The following is a 24,651-nucleotide window of genomic DNA, read 5'->3' on the forward strand; positions in this document are numbered from 1 at the left end:
TTCCAGAGCGTGGAGTACTCCGATAGCTTCCCGTTTGGCTCCTAGGGTGGAGAAAAATGACTCCACAGAATGTCGTGCGCGCCATTGAAATACTGTTCCGTCCCGAGTTCCTGTGCGCTTGATCTATAGCTCATATCGCGACTCTATACATCACCTTCAAACGTCAAACGTCAAGCCCAATCCCCGGGTCCATTGTCGACTTACGGCCAAGATGGCAACTGCTGCTGAGGGAATCGAGCCCAAGGCGCATGATCACTCGGACAAGATGGCTGCGCATTCGGCGAGCGATGTTGAGAAGCTGTCTACTCCTCCGACAGGAGAGCTACAGAGAAAGCTGTCCAGCAGGCATTTACAGTTCGTCGCTATCGGTGAGTCTCGCCATCCTATCTTGTATTCTTCTCGAACTAACGCTGGCGTTAGGTGGAACTGTTGGCACTGGTATCTTCATTGCTAGCGGTGGCTCCCTCGCAAAAGCTGGCCCTGCTGGCTTACTCCTCGCATACATCTTCGTCGGTACCCTCGTATACTCGGTCATGCTCAGTCTTGGAGAAATGGCAACATATCTTCCTGTGAGCGGTGCATTTACACAATACGCTTCCCGTTTCGTCGACCCCAGTCTTGGTTTCTCCATGGGATGGATATACTGGTTCTCCTGGGCAACCACGTACGCGCTCGAACTTACAGCTGCTGGGCTCATTATTCAATGGTGGAACGCAGATTTGAGTATTGGAATCTTCAGTAAGCCCCTCCCTTGTATGAATTGCATGCGGAACAACACAGGATTGCGGTACGGAGGACATACGGGTCTTTCAAATATGCCAGGAGGACTCTGCGGATCTTTCAAGATTCTACATTGGATCTGAAAGTTTCGCGAGAACTGCTCTAGGCATACCATTTGAGAGCTGTGGTCCACTCTCCCTTTTCCATCCGCTACATACATTCCTTAGAATCGCATGGGGCTTTGCTAACCGTACCGCCTCGTTTAGTCACCATTTTCTGGGTTCCAATTACCGCCGTCAACTTCTTGCCCGTCGATATCTTCGGCGAATTCGAATTCTGGTTCGCCTTGATCAAAGTCGTCGCCCTTGTTGGTTTCTGGATCTTCGCCATCTGTGTAAACGCTGGTGTCGGTAAACAGGGATATCTAGGTTTCAAATACTGGGATTCGCCTGGTGCTTTTGCTCCTAGCGATCTCGCTCAAGGATCCGTTGCAAAGTTTGTAAGCTTTTGGACCGTTCTGATCCAGGCTGGTTTCGCATTCCAAGGAACTGAGCTTTGCGCCATTGGTGCTGGAGAATCGGCCAACCCGCGTGTGACGATGCCTAAAGCTATTCGACGTACTTTCTGGAGTATTTTCCCGCTCTTTGTTTTCACGATCTTCTTCATTGGTATCTTGGTAAGTCTTCTTGTGTATACTGATGGACTGATTCATTGCCTCGTCACATACGGCCTTGCTATGCTTCAGTCTATCCCCCAATCGCACTTGACACGAGACTAACTTACCCTAGGTACCCTACGATCTTGAGACGCTTACTGCAGGTGGTACGAATGCTGGCGCTAGCCCCCTAGTCATCGCTATTCAGCTGGCCGGTGTCAGCGCTCTTCCGGATATCCTGAACGCCATCCTCCTTACCGTTGTCTTGTCTGCTGCCAGCTCTAACGTCTACTCCGGTAGTCGTGTCCTCGTCGGTCTCGCAGAGGAGGGCTGCGGGCCGGCTTTCCTCAAGCGCACATCGAAACGAGGTGTTCCGTACTACGCAACCGCCGTCACCGCTGCCATGGGTCTTCTAGCCTACATGAATCTCTCATCCAACGGTGGGCAGGCGTTCAATTGGCTTTTGAACATCGTATCCGTTGCTGGTTTTATTGCCTGGACGTGCATCTTTATTTGTCATCTCGGCTTCATGCGCGCACTCAAGGCGCAAAATATCGGCCGCGACACTCTTCCATACAAGTCTTGGGGCGGCCGAGGCCTTGCGATTTACGGACTCACTTTCTGCGCAATCATCACCCTAACCCAGGGATTTACTGCGTTTGTGCCCTGGAACACCGAGGACTTCTTCATCGCCTATGTCAGCCTGATTCTCTTCTCTGTTCTGTATATCGGCCACAAGCTCATAACCAGGAGCAAGTTTGTGAAGCCTGCCGAGGCCGATATATTCACGGGCAAGTTTGAAGACGAGATTTCGGAGACGTGGGAAGAGAGCTCTGCGAGCACATGGAAGAAGCTCATGAACAAGTTTTAGGTTTGCTGTTTCTAATGCATTGGTGCAGGGACAGTGTTTTGAATCACGTTGCATAGCATAGCGTGTTATGGTTGTTGCATTGTAAGGCGTTTGTTGTTCAGGTACTTTTATTTCAGAGCCAATACTGATAATGTCTACTTGCCATTGTTGAACGTACTATTTTCAGTCGGTCATGCAAACATCCCACCGTCGGGGTAAAGGGACGACGCATAGTACCAAAAACAGCTTCGCCGTGTACACCTGGTTTCGAGGGGAGGCCTTTGGTGTGTGACTTGTATCAAGCTTCGAGCTGTGCCTCCTTAGTCGCCGCGGATGGAATCATGGTTTACACGGTAAGAGATGGCCCCTTCATTATCTGATGTCACCAGTGTTGGCACAGGCCTGTTTAATTTCATTAGACACCAACTCTCCTACGACCCAATCCTTCCTGTCCCGCTGTTCGTGGCGACAAGTAACTACGCTCCAAATTCTGTGCATCTGTCTGCGGTACCAGGATGGAAGCCTCGCGTAGAGATCGCATGGAAAAATGCACCTCGCTTCTGAATTTCCCTAAGGCGCAGGGCAAGCGTAAGCCCTGAAATAGATTGAAGTGCCAGTTCGATTGGTCGAATTATGTATAATGATGTAAATCTCCTTCGCGAAGACTTTGCTGCGCGTTCAGGACTCAGGAACAGGGCCGATGTGGTGACGTAGATCTGTGCCAGGGAAGCCGGCCGTTTCTCTCGAACGGGGAAGGCGTACTGGGCCGCGTTATGTGGCGTAACGGTCGCGGCTCCACATGTGAAGTACCGTCTTCTTCACGACAACACTCCTCGCCGGTAACGACCGCGATTCGGTCCGTATAACGCATGGCAAGCGGAACCCTACACTACTTGGCCCCCGAACGGATTGATGGCGAAGAGAAGTTGACAAAAGCGATCATTAGAATTCCATTCGGTAGGTTGTGACTACCTCTGAGAAACCTATACGTCTTTACCCCTGCAGTATATCACCCGCTAAGCGAGCTGCCTCAGGTCCTTCTAATGCTCCGCTTTTCCCTAGAAGCATCCGCGGAGTTTCATTCGTCGCAATACCCTGTTAGAACCCTTGTTCGACGTTTCCTGTCAGTGTGATCGACACCCCTATCATCGTCACCCACATGGTTCAACAACGGCGCGGTGACACTTTGTCGCCACATCATGCCGTTGAGGCATCCACTTCGAGCAGAACTCCTGAGCTAAAGAAAGAAAGAACAAGTTGAATATGGCTGGTTTCATTGGGGGCGCATTAGATATTCGCCGCAAACAAACCAAACCCCGGATTGTCAACGTGGCTGTAGATCTAGAATCTGCGGTAATTGGCCAACTACTCCTTTACATGACCGGATTACACACTCGCCCTATATGCCGCTACCGTGGTTCGCCCACACACCCACAAGAGGCCCGGATAGCTTCCACACTCTCTGAAATTGGCAGCCCTAGACGGTCTCTCCCCGGAGATGAGCACCTATGCTAACGTTGCAAACAAGAGCTCGTTTCGACGACACCCTGGCGCTTTCGACGTCACCAACGTATGAGGCTCAGCAGATACCATACTGCAGACTTCCATGTCTCGAAAGATCTCATTAGGCGGATGTATGCGGATGTATCGTGCCTGCAGGGGACGTGTCATATGTATATTCCGTGGCAAGTATACGCGCCAGCGCAGTGTGCTCGCCCGACCGGTCCGTCGCTTCAGTATCACCACACATCACTACCACGTACAGACAAGACTGGACATCGATCTTCGAATGATGCCTGTCAATTCTCCATGCTACAGCCGCTCCACCCGTACGTGCACGTTTCAAGATCAACGGTCTAAACGATATCTCAACGTTCGCTTCAGCCACTGACATAGCTCCATGGGTGCATTGAAGCTGAAAATATCGTGATCGACGTCATTTTTTACCAGGTACGGACCCGCCCTGGGGATATTGGAGGTGTAGATTGCCCCTGAACCATCATGTGGATCCGGTTCTGGACAGGCTTGACCGTTTTTCATCTGAATGTCGATGACGATCATGCTCTGGGTAGCGGATGCTCGATGACGAAGGCCATGCTATTTCTCTGGTAGGCAAGTAGTTTGATCTTGGACCGACCCCTGGACAGACTGCTCAGAAGATGTATAAAGAGGGCAGCGCGATGTCGACAATTGACCATCATCGCACATCATCCATTCACATCAACAACTTCCACATCAATCAAACAATCACTCTTCACTCAAATCTTCCATCTTCAACCTCCACCACAACAACCAACCAACAATCAAGATGCTCTTCCCCACCATCCTCGCTTTCGCTGTCGCAGCCCTCGCCGCTCCCGTCGTCGAGGAGCGCCAGGTCGGCCTCTGCGCTTCCGGCACTCCCGTCTGCTGCGCGACTGATATCCTGAACCTCGCCAACTTGGACTGCGCTCCCCGTAAGTTTTCTCATCGAACAGACATGAAGCAATCAGTATGCTAACACCCTGCTAGCGCCAACCACCCCCAGCAACGTCAACACCTTCATCTCCACCTGCGCCGACAAGGGCCAGCAGGCTAAGTGCTGCCTCGTCCCCATCCTCGGACAGGCTCTCATCTGCTCCAACGTCAACCCCACTGCGCCCGCACCCGCGCCCGCTGCCTCCGCTTAAGCGACGCTGGGTATGATGGCTCACAACATGTACTATATTAGCTGTATCATGAATGAGTAGCCTCGGTTGGTGTATATACATTGGCGTTTGGTCGCCGGGGTGCAAGATGGAGAGTCTGTATCACATGTACATTCTATTTGTTGATATCTTGGTCGGTTGTATGTATGAGTATTAGAACTTAATACAAAGTTCATGCGAATATCTTGAGTGCTTTTTGATGATAATGTGACTGTGTTTTCCTGCTTATGCTCTTTGCCTCACCTTAGGCCTTGAGATTCCGTTCAAGTTACCAGTTCTGATCATGAGCAAGCCGACTTGTTCTCGGCTTTCTTCGAGGTTGCTGTTGCCCGCATTGTCGGTGTCTTTCCATTTGATACTGACAACGATCTATCTTTATGGAACAATCTTCCTGTAACGGCATACTGAGATCAGTCTGGTGTTAATCAAGGATTGATTCATCTCATTCGTTCGAGGTTAATTCTAGCATGTAGTATATATACTTACCGCTCCCCTCGTATATAGTCAAATCAGTGCAGTTCCTCCGCCTCCACCTCGATCGTTACCAACCGTTACATACTCTACACCAACTTCTTCTTCTCGTTCCGACATCTTCTAAACAACCAGAAGATAATTACAACCAAAGTAATAAGGGCGGTGTCGGCTTTTGAGTAGCTTACTTTTTATGTGATGCCTATTCGCGATATATCAAAATCCAAAAAAGGTAATGAGGGCTGCACTTCCAATGGCGCTCGAGATCCAAATTCATCTGTGTGTGGAGTTTACGGGATGTGGTGGCGTTAGGTATCTTCCAAAGTACGACAATGCCAAGGTCGATCACTGCCTCAGCAAGCGAATGCCGGAGCGATGCAAGCTAGAATACGGGTTTTGGATTACTAATTGACTGTGATAGCTAATATCATAAAGCGTTCATGCTCTAGCGCGACGTATTGGATGCTGGCTAGAGCGGAAAGAAAAGAGTCAGAACTTCGGGGCAACGAAAAACTGAAGTCGACACTTTTGATCCGTACTGGTTTCGAACAATTGGACTACGCCGTTGGTAAATAAATACAGCAATGTGAGTATCACTTCATGCATGCAATTCAAACGTTTAGCATTCCTTCTAGCCATCCGAAGATTTTCATGCATCGTTGTAGTCCCAGGACTATTCCTCCTAATAGACCTTCGATAGCGAGACGCAACCTTCGAATAACCATGAGCGCAATCAAACTCCTTGGCATGGGCACACCAAACACTCAATTTTTATTCGGCGGCTGGTTTAGTAATCCTCAAGTCTCAATCCCGACGGTTCAATTCCCCCGAGAACTCAACCTTCAGAATGGGATATATTGGGCTTTATCGCTTTGGCCAATACTCCAAAATTCTTACTCGCGACTGCACATTACATCTGGAATGAACACTTTATCGTCATGATAGCAGCACGCGATTACAAGTACGCGGCTCCTGTGAAAAAAGTGGATTCTGATGAGCTGTTGCTGCCGAAACATGGCTTCAGGTCACTTTGCCAAAGGAAGGAACAGGCCAACACGACGAGTACTTTTTCTGGATGCCAATTCTCTGCTTTGCTGTAAATATAGCCTTCTGGGGGCCTCTACATTGGCTAACTAGCCAGGCCATCTTCTTTGTTCGGGTTGAGATACTGGACCACTGGCTTGAAGTTGCCCCTTTCTCCATCAGCCACGTTGGGTACTTGATCTGCGGAATTTTATAGTTCGTCGCCGTAGCTACAGCTGGCTTGATGGCTGGTCTATGGATCAGTCCTATTAGGTCAGATAATCGCATGCCTCTAGCTGCGACGTGTAGCGGAGCGCTCAGCGCAGCATACCATCCGCATGATGCGACCCTTAAAAATCATGAGAAGAAGGTTTATTGGGGAGTGGAGTACAGTGCGACTAGGGCTGTGACAGAAGAGAAAAAATGTACTTTCATCAGTCTAGAAGCCTACGATCCGGAAACAGATTATATGTATGCTTAGAAAACCTGAAATGAACACTGTAGCTCATTCCTGTTGCGGTCGAAGCGAAGGATCGACTACGATATAGTGCTGTTCTTCGTGGTGGCTGTGCGCGCTATCTTTCTTAGACTCTGAATAGTCTCGTAACACATCCTTTCTACCTTCTACTTTCGGATAAAACATGGTTAAGCACGTACGTGTAGCAGCACCACACTGAAGGCAGCACTGTGGCTATGTCAAGCAACGGTAGGGTTCAAGTCACGCTTAGCAAGTTTTCACGAACATGAATAGTCGATCCTCGAGAGGGTGACTACTATTTAGAAAGTTATGACGGCAGATAAATTTGCCGCCAATAACAAGATCTTGATGGCAGGAAGATCACACCAAGATCACAGTATGACATGGCGAATGGGTATGAGTACGCATATGTATTATTGTCTTAAAAATGAATAAATTGTCGTGGTATCGTGCAGTGGAGAACATTGAACAAGAAAAGGAATTGCAGTACAGTCTAGGCCCTGTTCCTTGACTCGTTCCCGGATTACTCGCCAGAAATGACCCACAAATTTGGAAGCAACCGCTAGAATCCTGCGGCCGCCTAACCCCACAATCTCACAACCTCCACAACACCGAGTCCCAGTGCGCCCAGTTGCAATGCGCGACTCGGTGTCATGATATCCGAAGCACTAGAATTCTTGCTTCCGCTGCCGATTTTTCCCTTCTTGCGAGCTTCGAGTTGGGCTTTGTGTAAGAATTCGCTTGTTTCGACGAGTGCAGGCTCGGCGCCTGGTTGAGCATTTGGTGCAGGGTTGGCGAGCGCGAGCGTCGCGAAGAGGAGGGCTGTAGCTGCTGCGACCTTCATTGTGCTTGTTGTTTGTAGACTTTGTGCGTGGTGCAGGTTTAGTGCGATGCTAATAGTGTGTGGTGCAAGCAGTATTTATATGCTGTCGATGACGAAACTGGAAGCCGAGTTGTATGACTGTTTGCTGATGCGAATACTGGTTTATGTGTCCGCGATGAGTAATTTGATGTTATTGAGAGAGTTGGCAGTAACAATGACGCGGGGACGCTGGGTTGCACCTCATATAAGTAGTCGGTGTGCGATAGATAATCCATGATGCAAACGAACTTTGTCATTGCTCACCGGTGGTAAGATCGCCAGCACAGCCTGATTTCTGCAAGCTGTTCGGTGACGTCGTGATCTTTAGCCAATCAACTTTTGCGTCGAAATGGTGGTGGCAGTGGTCTTGGCCTTTTTAGCGGCTCCTGTCAGATGAACAAGCACTGGCCAATTTTTCGGTCTGAGCTTGTAAAACGATGTGGTGTCGCATGCGAGCACCCGAGGCGATGCTCTACGAGTTCGTCGTTTTTGCCAGACACTCCGATCAAGATAGACTTGGTCTTAGAGGCGGATCATTCTGTCCCCGGATTTGTGAAGAGACCTCTTTCCATTCTACAAGGGGGGTGCATCGCAAGTATATCACTCGCACCGCTCGACAATACCCGTTCGCAACTCGGGTCCAAAGTAACGAAGGAACTAGTAAGTTGGAGGCCTTGACCGATAACGAATTTTTCCTACAATCAAACGTCACGACCGCAGCAGGAGCCAGTCTTAATGTCGATACCATCAAGCGGATAGGGCATCCTTGCTTGGAAGCATCTTCAGCAGCTTATTCGATACGAAGCCATACACTATCGGACCTGAATGTCCTGCGACACTGACAAATCTTCCTTGTGTTCAATATCAAACGTGGATCTGCCTGGTCGCGGCGTCATATGGCTGAGAGGAACGCTTCGTGAAGGGGCCTTGGACGATGAAGTCGTTCGCAACCCTTTTGGGAAAATACGTTGTGCGATGGGACGGAGAGCAGGTATACTGATACATATGATGCCTAGGCTACATTCGCAAACGGTAAGGTTAAGGGCAGGTACACTCTGATCTGAGATTTGTCAGTGACAAAAACTGTGGCAAGACATTATATGTGACTTGGGATAGTTGAAATCTGCTTACAGGTAGTGTCCATGTTACGTAGATGGTGCAAGTAGCCAATTCGAACAATGCATACTATGCAAGCACTGTAGAACTTTAGCCATGCTTATGATCAGAGTGTTTCGAATGACATACCTAATACCTCCCGCAAACAGGACACAAAGAGTGATGCGTTGCTTCAACGGCATCTTCAGCTTCCAGAGATGAGGCCAAGGTAGTATGCAAAGGAGAATATCGGTCAAAATGTTTACAGCGGAGCTAGCGTATAGATCTAGGGTGGTAGAGATGAAGTCAGTACATCTCTCACGCATCTGATCATACTGAAAACCATACTTACAGTTGACGTAGTTGACGCACTTGCTGGGAGGGGAGAGGGTGAAGTCCCATGCCCCTGCTACCGGACTACATTGGAATATAGTGACGAATACCCCTATTAAGATGAGTACATTACCATGTACAACGATAACAGCACTTACCTGTGACCCATAGACCAGCGATAACACCCGATATGACATACATCGACATTCGAAATCTTCGATTTTGAATAAACCGTAGGTACGATGAGATGATAGCAATTTTCGTGAGAGCGATAGCAAACGCGTAGAGCACTTGGCAGATATACAAATGCTGTGTTGTATCAGTCCGACTGTATGTCTTCAAGAAGCTGCGCGCTACTCACTAGAATACAATTCTTCATGGTTTGGATGATCGTCGTCAGGGGAAGTTTCCATACATGTGTTCCGAGCCCGTAACGGGTAGCTTTCGTGGTTGTTTAGTATGAATTTTCTTGGTGTACATATGGAACCTACCGGAAAGACACGTGGAGGCAAGTGCAACAGTGAATGTAGTAGCAAGCAAGATGAGAACTATTCTACCATCAGTCAGGGCATCAATGAATGATAGGGATGCGCACCATCATCTGCAAAGATCTTGCGTACGAATGCAGCCCTTGCGAAGAGACGCAGGCCAACAATAGACACTACCAAAATGATGAGTAAAGTGTTTGTAGTCTTGATGCTGCTTGTTCTAGAAGAGTGGTCATTGAAATCGAATTGGCTGATGTCCACCTGCAATTGAGGTTATCGAGTCAATCTATGTCCAATACACACTTCGTACATGAAGTCCATACCTCAATACCACCGAAAAGTAGAACCGTTGCTTTGATCTCTCCCAACATGCTGATGATGCTTGTACAGGGTTTGGTTGCAGAATAGAGGTGAGACCCGCGTTGACATGTGTATTAAAAGAGATTGGCGCAAAGGTACGGTACTGCCTAGTAATGCAGGGGTCAAACGTATGCTAGTGTTATGTAGCACACGGCGAATACTGGACATGTTTCATTTCGTGGTTCTGTGGGCCCGGTTCTCTTAACTAGATGCGGCTTGTGGCGTCTGTCAGAGTTCACCGATCAACCAGCATTTGAAAAATGCAGATAGTTTCAGACCATTTGCGCCCCACCAGTTGTTGATGATTAGTCCCACGTACGTTATCGTGGCTTGCTGAGTGTGGGGAGGTATACCACCCGTCCCTGATTCTTAGCCGTGCTAGGTCTTAGCCTTGCATTAACCAAGAATCGATAACACGAGCAGGAACGAGAATGGGGATGCCCGATGAACCCAGGTATCAGGATCTTAGGTCGTGGACCGTCATGGTTCGAGCGGCAATATGCAGCTGCCACTAAAATGATAAACGCAATTCGACAGCATGAGGCCTTTCCCCACTTTCTTGAATTATGCGTCAGAGAGATAGTTTGGCGAGCACAAACGCAATCTGTGGCGCTGTTGACACGAGGTTTCCAGCTGAGATGACTTCGGGTAGGATCCGGATGAAATAGGCTGAAGAGTGGTACCGAGGTGGACGCCAGCCTGGAGCTGAAACTGTGGCGTTCATTGCTGAATGCGCATATATTAGGTGTAAGGCGTCAAACGGAGTTTCTCCAAGGTCGCAGCCCTGGGGCTTCCATATACCATCTGAACTGCTTCCTTGAACAGTGTTGTAGCTCCTTATGATGGCACTGTCTAGAGGATCGCGTTGACTTCTAGGACCTCAAATGCTGAGGAGGGCTAGACGACGCCGAAAATCCTTCATGTCGTTCCTGCCATGCTCCACATCACGTTGGGCTTTCGCTTGATGGTTTGCGCCCCGGGATCTCGCTACCCCTTGTTGCGCGCCTTAATCCACATACCCACATTTGCTCGCCATTTTTCCAGGTCTTTAACTTGCGATTGTTCACCTCGATCATGCCCTTATCGAGATATCACGCCCCCACCTACTAGTCTTTGCTTTTTCCAATTCTTTCATCAGTTCGATGTCGCTTGATACGAGGCCGCGCTGTGACGCTTTCACTTAGCGTGTGACGTCAGGGCCTAAACCCTCGCGATAAACGTCGCCCTAGGCGTTCTTCAATCAGCACATCAAGGTACTAAATATTGCTAGCTATATGTTTTGCTTTTTGGTCTCTTCGAGTCACAACCTTAACTATCTGTCCTCAGATGTGATACAACAAAGTGTCTATCATGCTTAGACCTCTGGCGACAGGACGTTCACGATGTCCTTTCGAAATGTTATCAAACCCAAGCAAGGTGCAACAAAACCGGTTGGACCAATGTTCACACTCACTAGTTGATGCAACATTCTGTCCAACAATTTGCGGCAGACGGGCACATCTCCACGATTCGGCCCCCATTCACTTTACCTATTCAAGGATAGCCTATAATCCTTCATCAATTAAACCTATTTTTGGATGTAGGGTTACCCCACAGCGTTTGCTGTGGGTATCTCGCACGAGATGATTTCCGTCGCTTTCTTCGCATTTATTGCGCTCATATACGGTATCTCCCAATGACAAGACCTAAAAGACAGCGACCTTTGTGGCTGCCTACGCGCGTACCCTTTAAAGATGGACGATACTTAGGCCTTGCACGGCAGACTATACTAGCCTGGACCTCGACCATCCTTGCACTTATCTTTTTCTTCATGACGGTGTCATATGCCCTCGGCTCAACACGACTCTCGCGATCGAAGATTGTCTATGCCTCTCAAGCAAGGACAATTCTGATACTACGCGTCTTCTCGGAAGCTGCCGGTCTGTTCCTCGCAGGCACGGTCCATTCGACGTTCGATTTGGTCCAATGGGTTTTGATCTCACGGCCTGAAGGTATCGGGTTCCCTCAATTTCTGGCTTTGCAACCTGGCACAGGGCCACTTGGTCTACTTGTCCTAGCGTTCGGAAGAGGTCTCCCACCAAGCGAATGGCCTATGAAACCGCGCTTGATGAGCCTTCTTCGGCTCGTTTCAGAAATTTCAATACCGCTACTGGGGGTGTTAATCATGAGTGCGTTTGTTCCGACGATAGGTATAGCTGACACTGATGCAGTATAGGCAATGTAAATACCGAATTGACATATATTGCTATAGGTGACACGGTGAAACCTATGGCATTTGGCATGGAGCCGTTCAACAGTAGTGTTGCTCCTCAGCTAGGAGTTATGGAGGACATGCTCTTCAACTTAGGCTACGTCTCCTTCCTTTCGAATCCACTACACGCGATCGATATTACGCCTGACGTCGCACGACATGAAGGATGCGCAAAAGGCATGGGCCTGGAGCCCAATCAAAGTTGCCTGCACGAAATTCTGATCGCACAGGAGTTTCAGAACGTCAACGCAAATTTGCCACTGTCTCGCAGTTCAGACTCTCAGGTGGTCCTCTCAGCAAATCAGCAGATTTTCTTGCTCGAGTTTCGCGATAATATCAAAGGGACGGCCAGTGCCCTAGATTGTAAAGACTTCAATGCTGGTCCAGCTTTTTACACTCTCTGCATAAGCGATATGCAAGATGGAAGCATCAATGCCAGGATGATTCCATGTCCTGCGAATCTCATTGTCAACAAGCAGTGCAAAAATGACACTAGCTGGCGATCATCGAGAGGGTTTTCGACGTCTCTTCACGCCTCGTACGTGCCTGCTACTGTTGCCTATCAGCGGTTGGATGGTCGCATACTCTGGCATGAAGTACAGTCAGATCCGCAGCCTGCCAAACTCAACGCCGCTGATGTCCTGGATGCCCTCAGCGCCATTCTAGCTACCAACAGCACTGCCGCTGGAGTTGTGGCATCAAATCCCATTCTTGGCTCTCCCACTAATTTCTTTGGTCGCCTAGTTGCAGGCCACATGTATCGAATCGGCAGATTGAACCTGAGCACGAATATTGAAGCGCACTGGAAGGGCACGAACGCGCTGCAAAACCTGTTAGGCATCACGTTGTTTTACTGTCAAAACGGGATTTTAAGCCAAACTGTTCTGCCATTCTTATCCAACTCCACCGACATTTCGGACTTTTATAGCAGAGGCGCCTTCGAGCAGCCGGCGAAGTCATCGCTTGTCTCATTCGCAGACACACGCTATAGGATCAGGGTTGGTCGTGGGACACTTTACGCATACATCGCCCTCAGTGGCTTCACACTTTCAGTCTGCATCATTACGCTTCTCATTGGAAGTCTCTTGGAGCTTACACATTTCGACGCCGAGCCCACCCTTTATCCGTCCTTGGATTTCTATACCCAATGCAGAGTCGAAGACGCAAATGGAAAGATTATACCAGCACATAAACGAGTCGAGTTGGCTTGGATCTACGACGGCCAGCAGATGTTTAAGGAGATCGAGGGGTTGAAAGTTAGGAGAAGGAAGAGGCAGGCGCGGCCGCTAGAACTCGAAGCACAGGATGCATGATGGCTGAGTTGTAAATGATGAAAAAGGCTGCTAAATAAAAAATTCCCTTGTAGAGTAGCATGAATGAGTTCTGAAAATTGTTTCCTGCGCCATTATTTAGAGGTAACCAAGTCGCGAAAGTGTGGATTTCCGCAGAAAGCACCTAGCATCAAGGGAATCAACGTTCTACAGCGATACATCCAATGAAGAGATTGTTGGAGTGCTCTCAGGGTTGCTGAACCTTTGCAAGACTTTTGCTCCAATGCAAGCACATACATGTACAATCTAGACTCAAATTCATACGCTTCGTCTCTCTACACGTTACTTTCGGAATCACCGCCAGCCAGCCCTTCCACGCACTTTCCTTCTCTTACTTCGACTCTTCTTCTATCCTTGCTCTAACGTGTTTCTCGAAGTCTATAATCGACCATCCCCCGGCCAAAAAACCATGCTCCGGGATTGTTCTATTCCATCGGGGGGTGTGCTGGGCGTCATCCATGTTTGGAACGATTGCCCCCTCTCACTAAGGTGGAAATGACTATGGTCTGAGTCTGCATAGATGTAGTGTTTCGATTGCTTGTTGGCGTGCTCGTCCCGTTCTGGGCAGCACAACGTGCGATTCATGTTCAACGATGCCAGTGTTCGTGGCGATGCGATGGTAGGTGAGCGTCCGGCAGCGCGCTGACAGGCGAGGCGCACCGTGATGAAGTATCCCAGGATGACACCAGTAAAGGTGAAACATCGCCTGGCGAGCCTCTAGGTGCAGAAATCGTCAACAGTGGTAAATTTCGGTGTTCGTTTTCTCGATTGTCCGACTGGTCCTGGGTGTTCAGTGCAAGGCCCCTATCGTCCCATTGTTGAAGTTTCTGCGTGTAAACAGCATCGTCGTCGAGGCACCAGGAATTCCGATCAGATTTGTTATTTGTTTTGATTGTTGAAGCATCTGTATCGCTGGGCAACTCGGGTAGTATCGGATCCGCATCCAACTCATAGATCGCTCGCGCATCCGCTTCAACGAGCGGGAGCGGCGGTGGCTGCGGCGGCGACGCTATCTGCAAGGCCTTCTCATGCGGCCACACTTCAGTCCCTGAAAGCTCCACCATGTTGTTTCCTGAGTTTTTCGGGCTTCGTAAGATGCGTTTCCGCCGCCTAACTGCGAAAAAGGCGAGCAGTGCGACGACCAGAATGGCAACAGAGCACGCGACACCTATCGCGATTCCGCGCTTCATGCCCGGAAGTCCTGTTTGCGATCCTTCGGGCATCGTCGATGACAATGTGGATGATGGAGATGTTGACGTTTGCGATGGGTTTGGATACGGCGACATGGTTCATTTCCTCTCCAAGCTGGCATTCACGCATGGAATCTCAAAAGACAAGAACGCCGAGAGGCAAGAGCATCGCCGCAGAAGTGCAGCTCTTCGAAATAAGGCTCACAAGCCCAAGCCCATAATGCGGCGCAGTCGCGCAGCCTGTGCAAGTAGAGCATGGCACGAGGTAGCAAAGCGGCTACAGCACACGAGTCGGGCGTCGTTGTAACCTTCTCTACCAATCACCGTTCCGCACCAACGGGATTTGCATTAGACACGAAACGCGGGTTCAGCCTGTGCGACGCCCTTGCGATAAGTTTGGAGATCATGGAGGAAAAGCTAAGCATTGTGCGACGCGAGAATGATGCGGCTGAAATTTGGTACGATGGCGAGGCACACGACCGATAGCGTATGTGAGCTTCGTCTCAACAGTCATCTCCTGCACAACCCCCCGTCGCCGACAATACTCTTCGAACTGCAATTAACCTACCTGGACTGCTCCCGGTACTGCGGCTTCCTCCGGCTCCTAGGTCCTCGTAATCTACGCATAGATCGGACGCACGTACTCTAGGCCACTATGCGCTGTCCATCGACCCCGACCCACTACTACCTCTTCCTTTCTCACAGCCTTGTGCCTTGCCCGACTGTATATGCGCAACTTCAGGGTATCGTGGTGACTCGGCAGACTCTTCTGCTGTATTCTTCTCATTCTGGCCACCTTTGGCGGTGCTCCCCTCTTCCGGTCGCTGCAGCGATTCCACCAAACTGCATGATCCGGCTTGACCACCTCAGGCTCGGACATGAACCCCATTTCATATATCTCATTGTTCGGGAATTCCGGGAAGCAAGAGTGGGTTGCAGGGCTCCGTGGGTCTACCGACGCTGAAGAAGAGGGAGCATATGGGCAACTGATACGACTCTTCAATCCAGTTGGCTCAGGCGGGATCTGAGCTCTGGTAAAGCCCAGGTCTGACTCCAGGCCCAACTCGGTTTCTCCCAGAAGTGCTAGGTTCCGATTCGTTCACTTTGCCTACCCAATTGAAAAGCTAATCGACGATAAGTATGATGAACCTGCAAGAAGATGTTCAAGTACAACCAATATAGCATCTTAGGCACAAGATAGGCGATATCTAGTACCACGAGAACTAGACTGCCACGCTTATTGGGCCATTTGCGGGTAACTCTTGACGGCTCACATATTTTCTTGTTTCGCGTGCCTTCTAGAGTAGTCCGGCTTAGATGCCGGAGACTTGGGAGTACGTCAGCCTCGCAATTCGCCACGACCCACCAGCGTTTAGTGCCGATGTCAAGATCGAAACAATGCAACTTGAACCAGATCATCTCCTTGATGGTTGCTATGAGTAGTCTTGGTGCTGACCGCCGACAGTGTACCAATAACAACACCTCCCGTTCTCAGTAGCACCGCACTTGGTCTTGCGTCAGACGCAATCTTACTCGTGTTCACTGGCCACTTAGTATGATGGTATCCTCCTAAAATATCGGGAGCCACTGCGACGTGATCAAGACACTAATATTGGAGAGAATGAATGCATCTCAGTACACCCGCAAGCAGGAAGTGGTCTGATAGTCAATATGACGGACTGCTTGTCCGTATGCAGCAGTGGAGAGCTATCTTCATCATCTGAGAGTCATTGAAACAGTCACGTTTGGTCATTCGTCCATGGTCGTACGGGGACTAGACCCAGATGTCTCAGCCCTACACACTCCAGAACGTGGACATTGCTATTGTGCTAAGACAATCCATCCTGTAAGGGGATTTTCAGTACTTCTCATGTCTTGGATTGAAAATCATCGTCATTTTGTCTTGCCTTTTGACGCACCCTCGCCTGGTTGGTCATACGAACCACAGTAGTATCCTACCTTGACGTCTCCTCTCGTGTGGAATATTCCATGTGCTTGACTCAAACTGAGATGTCTACCCGCTAGATTGTATGTTTTACTGATTCGACATGATCATTTAGATCTTAACATCGAAATGCGGATTGTGCATGTCTATTTTCATCGGCGATGGAGGTGGATCACGCTAGACCCCTTGAATCGAGGATTATAAGGACATGGTGATTGCCGTGAGTGGCCCTATAGCTAAGAAACCCGATTCTTCTTTTTTATTCCTACATTCTAGGTTGACTCCTTTCGTTACATCCGCAGTTAGACAAGAATTAGCACCTGTACACAGAAGCCACAACAATAAAACATCAACGAGCAAAAAGAAGACAACGATCAAGAACAACCAGTACAATGGCATCCGAGCCAACTCACAGACTTCATTGGACACAACGCATTGCTCTAGTCCGACACAACCTCCACTCCGCTCGAAGAACAAACGATTTCAGCTTCTTCAAGTCGCTCCAGGCACACGCCCTCATCGAAGGAACCGATCATGTCGCCCTTCTCTACTCCTCACTTGGGGATAACGCCGATGCTGTTCTATCTACGCTCGACAACCTAAACGCTGGCATTGCATATGTCCACCAGGATGCTTTCAAAGCCGTTTACGATGGTGCGAAAGCTACGATGCACGGCGAACAATCACTTTCGAGCAGACGCGCGTCGCTACGAGTAGATGTGTGCCAGCAGCGCGACATGGCAGATCATGCTATTGATAAGACAACTAATTCTGCTATCAACCTTATCCATGCCCAGCCTGCGTATTGTCAGGACGCTGTCGCAAATGCTTGGGTAACCGGAACGACCATCATTGCTGACGCAGTTTGCGTCTGCTTGAACGAGATGATCAAAATCGAAGATAGCCTAGACGACTTTATCAGCCTCGAGTACTCGTGGAATTGCATCCAATCTTCCGTCGACGCCTCGATCTCTGCCCTCAGGGGCATATTCAGTCTCATGGCCGTACCCACCACGACTAATAGCCCCTTCTTGCAACAGCATGGCCGGAACCTCAGCGTCGTATCAGCCAATTCCGACCACTTCAATACTTCTCCAAATAATCATAGCCGCAGCTCCTCTACTGCCTCAGCGTTCAGCTTCATCAAACGAGCATTGAGTCACAGCCAAATCCAGGCACCAGTGCTAGCTAGAACAGGGCGTAGCAACTCCATGGCTCTCTCCGTTTCGCCACCAGATACGACCGGGCGAGGCTTCCGTGCAAGCATGAGTGCTGCGTGCCCAACCAAGATGTCGACATTCGGAAACTACCCGCACACCATCCTTACTACTATTCCACCTACGCCCATGGCGATGACTGTTGAAGAGGGGAATCTTAGTCCCTTCAAGCAAACCAAGGACTACTTTGCCTTTGATATCGGCAAGCAGAGTGAAAAGAGTGACACGAAGCGTAACTCTGTGGAAGACATGATGCAGCAGTAAGTCTCTTCTTTCTTTGTAGTCAAAATAGTCCTATGAGTGCTAGTGCTAATAAACCTGATAGTGAGAGTCTTGACCCACTGTTCTCACCGACACTCGATGGAGTCAAGATGCCTCACACGTTGAATAGAAGACGTATGTCGGACCCGTACTTGAACCCTGCAAGTCCTATCGCTGTTTGATCTTGCTCCATGTATACATCACACACTCACTACAGTATTGTATGCACCTAGTGATTGCAACATGTGTAATATTGAATCGCGCTTTGACGCCAAAATAGAATGACATTTCTTATATCATGCTTGGTATTTCCTGGAAACTTCCGCGACATTGAAACAGCTCTACTGTAGAGCTTACACATAGCATCTAAAAAGGAATTAAAGTACAGTATCTAAGAGAGGATGATGACCATGCCAGCATTAGCATGCCATTCCTTTTACTCATTCACTCATAGTCATCGTCAGGAAGCCACTTCTTATCAACGGCGGTCCACTGATCGTCGAAGCGGTTCCATACAAGCGTCCCATACTGCTCGCGAAGAGGACGATATACAGTCCTCTCCTCAAAAACTTCACTGTTGAAGTAATAGCAAGCCCTGTACCAATCTTCCCATGGCTTGACAGGGTCCATGCCACCACAAGCAGCAGTCATCTCTGCTGCCTGCTTGATGAACCCCGTTACCTCATCGAGTAGAGGCGCAGATGAAGCGTGATCCAAGAGGGCACCTGCTTTCGCTTGCATGCGGAGAACCACTGCCGCACGCTTGAACGCAGGTACCTTCTTGGTCAACTCCATCTTCACAAACGAGCTATCTGCCCAATTGCGCCGGGAATCGCTCAACACGAGGTCTTTTGCGCCCGAATACTGCCACACATTTGCCTCATTCCATCCGAAGGACCTGCGGGTGAGCCTATTCAGCTCCCTATTCGTTGCCTGGAACCAGAGATAGGTGTCGAAGTCGAACACCTTCGGCTGCATAGGCTGCTTTTGTGTGGTCTTGGAGACCTTCGATGCCGCCCGCGGCACCGAAGGTCCTGCCTCGGAGGGTGCCTGGATCCCTTTCGTGTCTTTTGCAGGCTTGGTTGGCTGCTGCACAGGGTAGGCTGGAGGGGCTCGCAGCGTTGGTGGAGGAGGTTGAGATGGAAGGTGAGGGATTGGTTGAGACGGAGGCTGGGTCGGAGGCTGTTGAGGTCGGAGCTGAATTGGTGGGCGTCGAGACGGTGGGGGAGTGCAGTCAAGGGGCCGAAGCGGCAGTCCCAAATACTGACCGAAAAGGAAGAAATCACCCAGGAATGTGACTAGAACTTGAGGCGCTTCCTGCTGGATGGCATAGCCATGTGGAATTATGAGGCCCCAGAAATCCAGAATCATGACATTCCAACCCATGTGAACAGACTGATCTGCAGTCAGTCCGTTTGGAAAGAACACTTGGAGAGACTTGTACGCCTTCTCGATTAGGCTGCGGATGGCATCAGCAGGCTCCTGGTATTCCTGCATGGACGAGACGAGGATGAATGCCTGCAACGCTGTCTTGAGCTCATCTGACATGCCGGCGAAGAAGCTAAAGGCGAAAGCGACCATGTCATCGAAGGACGGCTGAGCTGGTGGCTGGCTGGCTGGAGTAGATTGAGCCTGGAGGATCTGGACAGGCGGACCGGATGACAAAATAGGTACTTGCGGAGGAATTCGAGTGGGCGCAGCGGGAGGACTGGTGGTAGGAGCAGAGACCGGCGTAGAAGCTGCTGAAGGTTGATATGGGCGAGCAACAGGAGGATCCACAACCTTATGGGTAGGTGTAGCGGCTACCTCTTTCTGAGCAGGCCTACGCTCAGCGGCAATAAAGCCCTGGGGTGTTCCCGGCTCCTCAATGATGGATTGCACGGCGACTGTAGCCTCACTTGCAGTTGGAATGAACTTCCACTCGTAGCCATAATGCGGTTTGAATACACGCCTGGAACCATACTTCATCTCATTTTCTTCGTCGAGAAATGTGTGCTTCCAGCGGGGAGGGTACTGAATGGTCGGGTCTGGCTTACTGCTGTACCGATTGCAAGGGAGAAATGACTCGCCGGTACCGGTACAATCTAGGTTTGGAAAAGGCCAGTAGCAAGGTGGGTTTGCAGAGGGTTGAGGTGATAAGGTAGGAGGTGTAGGATTTTTATCGGTTGCTGAAGGCGGCGTTGGAGGCAGTTGAGTTGGTGCGGTAGGAGGTAGATGAATATCATCGGCGGTATTCTGGCGATAATGTTGAGGAGCTCGGGCAGTGCAACCATTGTCAAGCCATTCCCAGAAGTTGTCCGTCTTGAATTCGAAGTCCCAAGCGACGAGGAGCATGAGTATAAGACCTAAAAGTACCATGAAACCACATGTCTCAACGTTCTCATACGTGCAGACGGCGTAGAAGTTGCTGATAGGCTCCGAGAGTGTGTCGTAGATAATGTAGCAGGTGAAAAGCTGATTATCGAAGGATAGGGTGCCGAACCTCTCGAGGAGCCATAGTGCGAAGGCCCAGAACAAGGTGAAGAGCATGGTGGGTGACATGTTGGTGACGACGTGTGTATCAAGAGTGAGTGGAAGGCGGCCGACAGCGAATTGTGCGCAAGCCTGTATACGTTTTGTATGGGGCAAGCTCGTGAGCAGCGCCAGCAACGGACGAGCGATATACTTATTGCAAAGAGCGCGAGCTTCTGCTAAAATATTGGGAGAATATGAAGCTGTCGGAATGCAGTGCAGGTAGTTGATCTGAAAGTTGGTACGTGTCGGCTGTATGCGTTGTGGAGGTGGAGGTGGGTGTTTACGTGCAAACTTGGCGGGAAGCTTTTTGATTACGCTGTGGGAGTCCGAGCTCGAAATTACCGAATAAACAATAGGAACAACAGGAATAATCTAGGCGGGCGCGCTCTCATGGTTAGGAAGGCGAAGGTGAAAGCCAATAGAAGCCTTGGCGTGGTGCTGGCGATGGCGCGGGCAGTGAAACGGCGTCGTTACGACATTGTGAAAATCAATGAAAGAGGTTGCAAGTATAAAGAGTGACAAAATGGACTTTAACTACAAGAAAACAAAGAAGATAGCGTAAAGAAAGTGGTCAGGGGAGGAACATTGTTGTAAGATGTGAGGCACTTCGAATGTTCAGCGAAATAATGACACACGAGAATATACCGCACTAGTCTCTATACTCACTCGCAGCTGCTCGTTCTAACTTCTCCCAATCTGTGAATCCAGGGCTTTTGCTAGGACATATAGCATCTCCAGCCGAACGCACAAAACACCCTTCTCTTTGCCCATGCGCACTACATTGCCAACAATCGCCTCGACTTCTATCCTCCGCCCGGCCTGTACATCTTGTAACATACTTGGCTCTATGCCAGCGTTCTTCGGGATCCTAGCTTGTGCCCGACCAAGCTGGTATTCCACCTCTTCTCTCGTGATATTGTATCCATACGCAACAGCGATATCCCGAATCTCAAGCATGACTGCCAGTAGCACATCAGACGCTTCATCTGAGCTGCTGAGTACTTCTGTGTCTTTGCTTAGTGTGAGTGCGCATATCGGGTTCCAGGATGCGTTGACTAGTAACTTGAACCAGCGTTTGGGCTGGACGTCTTCGTAGAATTCTGCGGTACCACCAGCGGACTGTATGAGTTTGGTAAATGCATCCGCATGCTGATCTGGTGCAAACGAGGGATAGCTTCCAATTTGCAACTTTTCGACTTCGCCATGCTTGATGACACCTGCTGGTCGTTGTGTAGCCGGAAGGTAGACGACTGCGCTTATGATTGGATTCTCGGGGAAGAATTCATGGTACTCTTTCTCGATACCAACTCCGTTCTGCACAAGGACAACAGCAGTATGCCCAAGGGTCACCGCAGGGCTGATAAGCTGCGGAACAACTCCAGGGATGGCTTTGCTGCAGACAATGATGTAGTCAAAAGGTGCCGAGGCTTTAGAAACCGCTTCCTCACAGTCGTGTACGACGTCAGGCTCAAATTCTATATTCTGGCCAAAGATGGACGAGTTGATGACGAATCCGTTCTTCTTCGCGATGTCGTAGTTGGAGCGGCAAACTGCTGTTGTTGATGCGACCCTAGATAGGAGCCAGAGGTATACTGTTCCTACGCTGCCAGCACCGAAGAGAAGGATCTTCGGTCTTGTTTCAGATGTCATCATCAAGAAGCGTTCACAAAGAGTATAGAATCGGCGCTAGGGGTTGTGAGTGGAAGTTAGGTTTGTTCCGGATTACCGGATTGGGCCGCAGTGCTTAGTCACTTTGTCCTTCTCCCAAACAAGAATATCACATGCGAGTTCCTTTTGTAGTGCTCTCATCTAACCCCCAAAGAAATGTATTAGTATACAGCTTCTAGTGTTGCAGGAGTTATCGCTGTTCATATGCTGTGACGGTCGGGCGTGAGCTTTACTTAAACGGCTCTCGTTCAAATGCCTATGAAAATGCCATTATGTAAGGGGTTCAAGAGGTTTTGGAGTAGGTGCGTTAAAGGAGTAGGGATTAGAAGTATAAGGCTGCCATGAGTCCGAAAGCGGTATAGACAAGAACGCAAAGGTGAGGAAAAAGACGACATATTAAATCTGTGTAATACCCTACGTTATACATGATTCTTGCCGACGCGTTGGGCTTCTGACCCAGTAGTTGACGGACCCACTTCTTGCGGTAAAGCGCACTTGGTTTGCCATACATCCGCCTCTATATCTCGTAAGACGAGCGACCCAAGTCGCAACAGCTCATATGGACATATCCCCAGGCTCATCCCCGGCCTCGTCCCCATCCTCGCCTGCACCCCTGTCCGATATTTCATCTTCATCGGAAGACATCAGATCCCATACAGCCTCCGGATTGAACACCCAATTTCCGTCAACGCAAAGAATCAATTCCTCTTCAGCTGCTTTTGCCTTTCGCAGGTCCACAGTATGGTGAAAGGCAACTGCATATTCTGTTGTAAATGGAGTCATCGGCTCTGTTCGTAATTCGCTTCGCAGGGCTACCAGAGCTACCGTGATGTCGTCATGGCTTACAAGATCAAGAGCGTTACAATCCCAGATGTTGTCAAACCGATCGAGAGTGTTGCCCAAGTTGTTATAAGGACTTTGCTCGAACAGCGTGTTCACAAACAAACGTGTGAGTTTCGGCATGCTCTCTATGATTTCCAGAGGCTCGATCCAGTTCCCGTCGGGGAACCCGATCCCTTGCAGATGTAAATATTCTAAGGTTGGACCATGTTCACGGAGAAAGGGGACGAAGTCTCTATGCTGGAGAAGGAGCTCGTCGAGTTCAAGTTTGCGAAATTCAGGCCATTGGGAGATTTTGTTTGAAGTAGGAAGGCTGATTAGGTCGTGGTCGCCCTGGAGATGAAGCTCGCGGAGATCGGTTGCAGAATGCATGAGGGTATTGATCCACTTGGAATCCACGAGGCCGAGGCTATATAGGTCGCGCAATCTCGGAGCAAACGACTTTGTCCAGAGTAGTGATTGAACATCGAAGAAAGAGACCGGCCAATCTTCCTCTGATGAGGGGTGAAACATGAGTGATAACTCGACTCTCTCGTGAACATTGGCGCTATGAAGGGCCCGCAACACCGGATCATAGACACGACTGTTGCCCATTGCCTCGTTGTGATCGATGCCGACATTTTCTTTGTATAGTTGGACTCGCCCGCACCTAACTCCATGGTCGCAGAATCCAAATTCCTCAGCGGCATGGAAAGAGCCAACATCAATTCCGACAACCTCGAGGTTCTGAAGGGCTTTGAACGCTTCAAGAAGAATCAAATAGTCCAACCCCGAGTTCTCGATGCTCTTCTGTAGGCTAAGGTGCGATGGCATATCGGTTTGCAACGGAAAGATGCTGTGACCCAGGAGTTCTCCGCTTATCGTGACCTTACGCACGTATTTCGAGAGTATTTCGTGGCGGGAAAGCTCTAGAAGAACAGCGAGGCTGGTAGGGTGCAATATCGCGATGAGATGACAGAAGAAACGCGTACCGAAAGCAGTAGTTGAATGAGCCTTGAGCACGCGGCATACGCAACGGATATTGACAAGGTCATCATCTTCGAGGAAGGCGCAAACGCTACTAATGAGCTCTGCCGGTAGGGCAAGAATTCGAAACGGGCTATCAGTCTCTAGGATCGTAGTTCCAGTGGTCGCGAATATATCTGCCATGGTACGTACAGTCGCTGCGAGGGTATTCGGCGTGTTTGTGTTTGTATGGAACAAGTGGGATGATGGAGTGTACGAACCCGCGGAACGGTCTTGCTGCATTTGGGAGTGCCAAGACAACTCGCACTCCTTCACTTTCACCTCGCACTAATTCAATGGGAGGTTACAGGTGGACGATGGCGAAGACGAGCTGTAGTGACTGCGATCCGTGACTTGAACGTATAAACTATAAACATACAGAAAAAGATGCCGCCCGGTAGTAATGA

At 49.6% G+C, this 24,651-nt stretch overlaps 9 protein-coding genes across 9 annotated transcripts; 4 read left to right on the forward strand and 5 right to left on the reverse strand.

The window, feature by feature from the left end:
* The first annotated feature begins 124 nt into the window (after positions 1 to 124).
* On the forward strand, positions 125 to 2,593 carry K460DRAFT_364655 (histidine permease). Its single transcript, XM_040933039.1, has 4 exons — positions 125 to 368; positions 421 to 738; positions 987 to 1,396; positions 1,509 to 2,593. Exons 1-4 carry the CDS (start codon positions 212 to 214, stop codon positions 2,244 to 2,246), a joined length of 1,623 nt encoding a protein of 540 aa, XP_040791219.1. The 5' UTR covers positions 125 to 211; the 3' UTR covers positions 2,247 to 2,593.
* Positions 2,594 to 4,533: 1,940 nt separating this feature from the next.
* On the forward strand, positions 4,534 to 4,876 carry K460DRAFT_260301 (uncharacterized protein; the record flags this gene model as incomplete). Its single annotated transcript, XM_040927458.1, has 2 exons — positions 4,534 to 4,681; positions 4,737 to 4,876. Coding segments are annotated over 2 exons (288 nt in total), but the record flags the coding sequence as incomplete, so codon positions are not given.
* Positions 4,877 to 8,558: 3,682 nt separating this feature from the next.
* On the reverse strand, positions 8,559 to 10,033 carry K460DRAFT_353613 (uncharacterized protein; the record flags this gene model as incomplete). Its single annotated transcript, XM_040931728.1, has 9 exons — positions 8,559 to 8,806; positions 8,878 to 8,942; positions 8,992 to 9,127; positions 9,194 to 9,286; positions 9,333 to 9,483; positions 9,536 to 9,615; positions 9,666 to 9,722; positions 9,770 to 9,923; positions 9,986 to 10,033. 9 exons carry the CDS (start codon positions 10,031 to 10,033, stop codon positions 8,559 to 8,561), a joined length of 1,032 nt encoding a protein of 343 aa, XP_040791221.1.
* A 1,799-nt stretch (positions 10,034 to 11,832) lies between these two features.
* On the forward strand, positions 11,833 to 13,586 carry K460DRAFT_403936 (uncharacterized protein; the record flags this gene model as incomplete). The annotated part of the gene is made up of 2 exons (XM_040936675.1): positions 11,833 to 12,190; positions 12,238 to 13,586. The coding sequence occupies 2 exons, from the start codon at positions 11,833 to 11,835 to the stop codon at positions 13,584 to 13,586; spliced, it is 1,707 nt and encodes a 568-aa protein (XP_040791222.1).
* Positions 13,587 to 14,191: 605 nt separating this feature from the next.
* Positions 14,192 to 14,827, reverse strand: K460DRAFT_403937 (uncharacterized protein; the record flags this gene model as incomplete). The annotated part of the gene is made up of 1 exon (XM_040936676.1): positions 14,192 to 14,827. One exon carries the CDS (start codon positions 14,825 to 14,827, stop codon positions 14,192 to 14,194), a length of 636 nt encoding a protein of 211 aa, XP_040791223.1.
* Positions 14,828 to 16,759: 1,932 nt separating this feature from the next.
* K460DRAFT_79259 (uncharacterized protein) lies at positions 16,760 to 18,530 on the forward strand. The gene is made up of 3 exons (XM_040938688.1): positions 16,760 to 16,959; positions 17,042 to 18,216; positions 18,282 to 18,530. Exons 2-3 carry the CDS (start codon positions 17,132 to 17,134, stop codon positions 18,397 to 18,399), a joined length of 1,203 nt encoding a protein of 400 aa, XP_040791224.1. The 5' UTR covers positions 16,760 to 16,959; positions 17,042 to 17,131; the 3' UTR covers positions 18,400 to 18,530.
* Positions 18,531 to 18,661: 131 nt separating this feature from the next.
* On the reverse strand, positions 18,662 to 20,758 carry K460DRAFT_415190 (uncharacterized protein; the record flags this gene model as incomplete). Its single annotated transcript, XM_040937723.1, has 1 exon — positions 18,662 to 20,758. The coding sequence occupies one exon, from the start codon at positions 20,756 to 20,758 to the stop codon at positions 18,662 to 18,664; it is 2,097 nt and encodes a 698-aa protein (XP_040791225.1).
* Positions 20,759 to 21,179: 421 nt separating this feature from the next.
* On the reverse strand, positions 21,180 to 22,414 carry K460DRAFT_364661 (2-dehydropantoate 2-reductase). Its single transcript, XM_040933040.1, has one exon. It carries the CDS (start codon positions 22,382 to 22,384, stop codon positions 21,413 to 21,415), a length of 972 nt encoding a protein of 323 aa, XP_040791226.1. The 5' UTR covers positions 22,385 to 22,414; the 3' UTR covers positions 21,180 to 21,412.
* Positions 22,415 to 23,350: 936 nt separating this feature from the next.
* Positions 23,351 to 24,349, reverse strand: K460DRAFT_259883 (uncharacterized protein; the record flags this gene model as incomplete). The annotated part of the gene is made up of 1 exon (XM_040927455.1): positions 23,351 to 24,349. A coding segment is annotated over one exon (999 nt), but the record flags the coding sequence as incomplete, so codon positions are not given.
* Positions 24,350 to 24,651: the final 302 nt, after the last annotated feature.

The sequence above is a fragment of the Cucurbitaria berberidis genome (genome assembly GCF_010015615.1).
Source record: "Cucurbitaria berberidis CBS 394.84 unplaced genomic scaffold K460scaffold_2, whole genome shotgun sequence".
Classification (NCBI taxonomy): domain Eukaryota; kingdom Fungi; phylum Ascomycota; class Dothideomycetes; order Pleosporales; family Cucurbitariaceae; genus Cucurbitaria; species Cucurbitaria berberidis.

Excerpts from the sequence above, each read along its gene's own strand:
- K460DRAFT_364655 (XM_040933039.1), top strand. The coding sequence starts at position 212 with ATGGCAACTGCTGCTGAGGGAATCGAGCCCAAGGCGCATGATCACTCG. Across the intron at positions 739-986 it reads TTTGAGTATTGGAATCTTCA|TCACCATTTTCTGGGTTCCA; the intron begins GTAAGCCCCTCC and ends CGCCTCGTTTAG. Across the intron at positions 1,397-1,508 it reads TCTTCTTCATTGGTATCTTG|GTACCCTACGATCTTGAGAC; the intron begins GTAAGTCTTCTT and ends AACTTACCCTAG.
- K460DRAFT_79259 (XM_040938688.1), top strand. The coding sequence starts at position 17,132 with ATGGCATCCGAGCCAACTCACAGACTTCATTGGACACAACGCATTGCT. Across the intron at positions 18,217-18,281 it reads GTGGAAGACATGATGCAGCA|TGAGAGTCTTGACCCACTGT; the intron begins GTAAGTCTCTTC and ends TAAACCTGATAG.
- K460DRAFT_364661 (XM_040933040.1), bottom strand. The coding sequence starts at position 22,384 with ATGATGACATCTGAAACAAGACCGAAGATCCTTCTCTTCGGTGCTGGC.